At 55.3% G+C, this 4,651-nt stretch overlaps 1 protein-coding gene across 1 annotated transcript; it reads left to right on the top strand.

The window, feature by feature from the left end:
* Positions 1 to 2,325: 2,325 nt before the first annotated feature.
* On the top strand, positions 2,326 to 3,288 carry MIND_01161200 (Major facilitator superfamily multidrug-resistance DHA1 sub-family; the record flags this gene model as incomplete). Its single annotated transcript, XM_037368135.1, has 4 exons — positions 2,326 to 2,382; positions 2,430 to 2,636; positions 2,685 to 2,997; positions 3,041 to 3,288. 4 exons carry the CDS (start codon positions 2,326 to 2,328, stop codon positions 3,286 to 3,288), a joined length of 825 nt encoding a protein of 274 aa, XP_037215061.1.
* Between the last annotated feature and the right edge of the window lie 1,363 nt (positions 3,289 to 4,651).

The raw sequence follows: 4,651 nt of genomic DNA, 5'->3' as shown, positions 1-4,651 counted from the left end.
GTGAATTCATGTCGTTGGTGTTGGTGTGGTACGACACACCATTGGGAGCGTGCGACTGCAAGTAAAAGGTCGGACCGAAGCAGCTGAGCGTTAGACGCTCGATAGTCCGCCCGTCTTGTTCACAAAATGGCGTGAAGTTATTACTTGAGAGGACATCGCCGCGGTAGGTCACCTCGCGAAGCTCGGACAGGTCCAGTCCGTGACCGCCAGGAGTAAGAAGGAGGTCAAACATCTCACTTCCGAGTGCGTTGAGAGTGAGAGCTGAAGGTTTTGGCTGGACCGGCGCCCCAGATTCGCCTTCCTGTGCTCGCAAGGTCGCGAGGAGGTCGTCGTCGGAGTCAGTTGTAGGGCGGAGGACCAGGTGTGTCAGAGTGATCTCGTGGATTGACGACGGAAGGCGGCCGAGAAGCAGGGCAATGTTATGAGCACTCCAGGGGTTCCTGGCTCCAGCGGCCAGAAGGCGATGCAGGTGAATGTCGCGGTACCGCTCGCTCCGGAAGACCACCAGACGTAGGGTCTGAGTTGCGAGAAGAGCACGAAGACTCTGAAGCGTGACGAGTGTGGGCTGCATTCCGGATATGCTAGCGGGTGGTTCAGCTCTCGCGCGATAGTTATGTCGAGCGCAAGAAGGGAGGTCCACGGTAGGGAGCAGAATGTAGGTAGAAGGTTTTCTGGACATGATACAAGGCTGAGCTTTTGCACGTATTGTACGAGATGAGAGGAGCGACTGTCCTGGAGCGAGCGCAAGCACAGCTCGCCCGTAGGTTGCCCAAAGTCGATGGTTACCGATTTGAAGATGAACGACTGTGCGTGGGGAGTAAAGACCCTGGCGACTGACGCGCAGGCACGGAGAGTTGCCATGTCGTCGTCGAGCTCGTCGATGAACCGTTCATACAGCTCCTGTGGAAAAGTTGTGGATCCGGACATGGTAGCCGGAAGGAAAAGAAGAATGATTGCCGTTCGGCAATCTGGACCGACGTGACCGATGTCATATTTGTCAGCTCACGCAATTTTCTTCGACCTTTCCTCATGCGCTCAGATGGTTGACTGCGACAGTCGCGCGCCGGTGAACCAAGAGGCTGTGGCATTCGCTCTGGCAACATCTGCCTCCCACAAGCGCACACCTCTGCCTAAGCTTCAGCTTTTCATCCTTATCGTCATCCAGTTTTCGGAGCCTGTGACGGGTACGCTCTGGCTTTCTGCCTCGCTGACGGCTTGTTGACCAAGAACCTGCTGTAGCTCTCGTCATCTATCCGTTCATCGTCCAGCTCGTGGCGCGACACTGGTATCACTGGCACAGACGAGTCCAAGATGGGGCATTTCGCAGGAATCATCGTGTGTCGCTTATTTGTGTCTTTCTTCCCTATTAATATTAGATGCAACACTCTAGGAATCGGTCTTCTTCCTTGCGGAATGTCTGACGGTGGTCCACTTCGGTCGTGCCTCTGATAGATATGGGCGGCGCCCCGTCCTGCTACTCGGCCCAATCGGTCTCGCCATCGCCATGCTGGGATTTGGATTCTCGAAGTGGTTTTGGTCTGTTGTCGCCTTCCGGTGCCTACAAGGCGCGTTCAATGGGAACATCGGTAAGCCCACTTGCCTCCTTAGCTGTGCGTAATTAACGCCTTCACGGTAGGTGTATCGAAAAGTGTTATGGCAGAGGTGCATCCAATGTTTTACATGTTGTGCCTCGCCTGAATCTCATTTCAAGATTTCGGACTCAACGAACATCGCAGAGATATACTCCTTTTTGCCATTCATGTGGACAGTTGGAGCTACCCTCGGGTCGTGTGCCTCTTGTCATTATTTTGTCGTACTTACTCTGAGCACAGCCCATTCATTGGCGGTGTAAGGGCAACCCTGGAGACTCCGACGAAAGCCTAGCAGGGGAGGATCCAAAGCGTGAATAAGACTACAGGAAATACACGGAGGGACCGACCTAGCAGGGGAGGATCCAAAGAGAAGAAACTCTAAGGGTCCGCCTGCTAGGGCGCCAACTATATACTGGTCGTCCGTAACTGCCGACGTAGAGCGCAGAAGGCCTGAGCGGCGTTGCAGGCTCTGTCCCAAGGTGATCGTTGGGAGGGTCTTGACGGATCGGTGATTGTGCGGGCGAAGGAGGCCGTGGACGATGGTCGGGGTGGGTCGGAGCGTCCGAGGGGGCGCCGGTCGGATGCGCCTCGGATGCGTTCGGAGGGTCCGAAGGAGGCCGAAGCGGGGGTTCCCCTGACAGGCGGAACCTTTGCCAATCCTGCTGAAAGATACCCCGATACACTGGGGCGTCTCGGGCTTCTCCGGGAATACCCATATCTCCTTCCATGTGCCATGGCCGGCTCCCTCGCCCTTCTTGCCTCCATCGTCGGGCTTCTCGGGCTTAAAGAGGTGTGCTCCGTACCAACGATCTCCCTCATCCGATAGAATCATTTCAGACTCTGCCATCCGCAGTTCGGCGAAATACTAGTAAAACTCACGCGGCCGACCAAGGCACTGAAACCGAGCCTCTGCTCTCCGAATCGACGTCTGTCGGGGCTATTGAAAGTGCAGAGATACCTCCTCTTCATGCGCTTTTTGTGCGTCCGGTCCTAATCTCGTTGACGACACACGGCTTCCTCTGCTTCTGCCAAATGTCATATGAGGTGCTCTTTCTCTGTGCGCTCATCCAACCTGATGCTTATCAAGCCTAGGTCCTTGTCCCACTTGTTTATGCAACGCCCATTGCGAATGGTGGCCTAGGCTTGAGCCCACTCTACATCGGTCGGATCTACGGGGCTGTTGGACTTGTGAACACCTTCACACAAATCTTCCTTTCGGCGCGTTTAATACGCTATTTTGGTCCCCGCACAATCTACATCACAGCTTTCTGTGTGTTGACGCTCTCGTTTCTTGCCTACCCACTGCTCAACTATTTCGCGCGGGCGGCTGGCCATGTCGACGGCCGCGTCATTGCCGTCATGGTTTTCCAGATGTCCAGCGCCTTCGTGGTCTTTCCTACTTTTGGTGCGTTTCTTGGTGCTTCCCATCCTGAATCTGATCTGGCCAGCCTGCACGCAGATGTTCATTGTCGACTCAGCGCCTATGCCAAATAGTCTCGGCGGGGTCAACGGGCTCGCACAGATGGTCGCCTCGACCTGCAGGAGCGTCGCGCCGACCATATCTGCATCGCTGTTTTCTCTTTCCGTCCGACATGGGCTTCTGGGGGGCAATTTGGTGTTCTTTATATTGGCGGGGATGGCGCTCTGTGCGGTCCGCGCAGCGCAGATGTTACCCTCACGACTCAAAACGGGGTAACAGTGTCCATTGATACTGAATTATGTATGACTGTAGAGGCTACATACTTCTTGTGATAGTGATTCTGAAGGGAAGTTTGGAACAATCAAGAAGCAATGTATCTCGACATAATCTAATGCATGAGTTCTCGTGTATCCACCGACGCGGGAAGCATGTCCCTTGCATGCTGCTCCAATTGAAGCTTGAACCGCTGCCGCTTCGAGCCATCCTTCAGCTTGAACGGTGTATGGAAGCCAATATTGTTTTTGTCCGGCGAAAGCAGTCGAATAATGGATACAACACCGTGCGGGAGTTGTGCCGCGTAGTCCACTCCCGCGAGCGCATCTGCGCAGTTTGCCGTCAACAGCACGATGTGGCCATGCAAGGTCGAGGGTAAAGCGCCCAGGACACATGCCTCTTGTTTATTTCCTTTTTTCCAATGCCGGGCGAAATGGTGAGGGAGCGTGAGCTCGATGCTGACGGTTCTGTGCCGGTTTTCTGCGTGCGTGCCGAGAGCGGAAAATGCGTGTAGCACATCGAGAGTGTTGTTCGGGTCGAGGGGGAACCCAAATTTCCACAGTACCGACCATGGGTTGTTGCAGAGGGTGCTGATAACCCAGGGGACATCGCCGGGGTCATCGCAGGCGACTGTCGTCAATGAAGGCAGCTCGACAGCAGCCAGGCTTTCGCAGACGGGAGGCGTTAGAGCGCCAGCAGTGAAATGGAGTTGGGTGATACGATGTCGCGCATTGAGAAAGTCGCCGAGGGCACCGTCGGCCAGATCCGTTAGGCCTGTGCCGAGAGTCAGCATTCTCGGCGTATGCAAGCTGAAGAGGGGCAGGAGTGGGCTCAGACGTTGTGCCGTGAGCCAGCCAGTGGTGCGGAGTCCCAGTGACTGCTCGGCGAAACTAACTAGTGCCACGTGTGTTCCTGTGCCAACCGCTACATCCGTAATATGTAGTGCGCCAACGGCTGTTGTAAGGTCTATCTTCATCCTGTCGGGGCCTACTTTGGCGGCGAAATATGGTGATCGGGGAGGCACGGACGCAGCCGACGTGGCATGAGTCGCAAAAGGCTTGAAGGGTAGTCTGGGTGGATTGCCTTCCAACTCCGAATCTCCTTCGCTGTTTTGAAGACATAGAGCGACCCTCCGCCGGATACAACGACGGGCGTTGTCACCGCACGCTTTGAAGTCGTTGTGATGATGATTCGTTTTAAGATATGCAGCATTGCAGGTGATTGACAGCTGGGGTAGACGGAGGGGAGACGGAGGCTTGTGAAGCGCGGGAAACGCTGCATGACGGTGTCGAGACGGCGGAGTGTTGGAAGCGTGGTGACAAACGGCAGCTTGCATACCAGCTCGTGAGATTCGAAGCGCTGAACC

Source organism: Mycena indigotica (assembly GCF_014461135.1).
Source record: "Mycena indigotica strain 171206Taipei chromosome Unknown Mind.scaff0011, whole genome shotgun sequence".
Taxonomy (NCBI): Eukaryota; Fungi; Basidiomycota; class Agaricomycetes; order Agaricales; family Mycenaceae; genus Mycena; species Mycena indigotica.
Note: the sequence above shows the minus strand (reverse complement) of the source record. Positions and strands in the feature narration are given on the sequence as shown.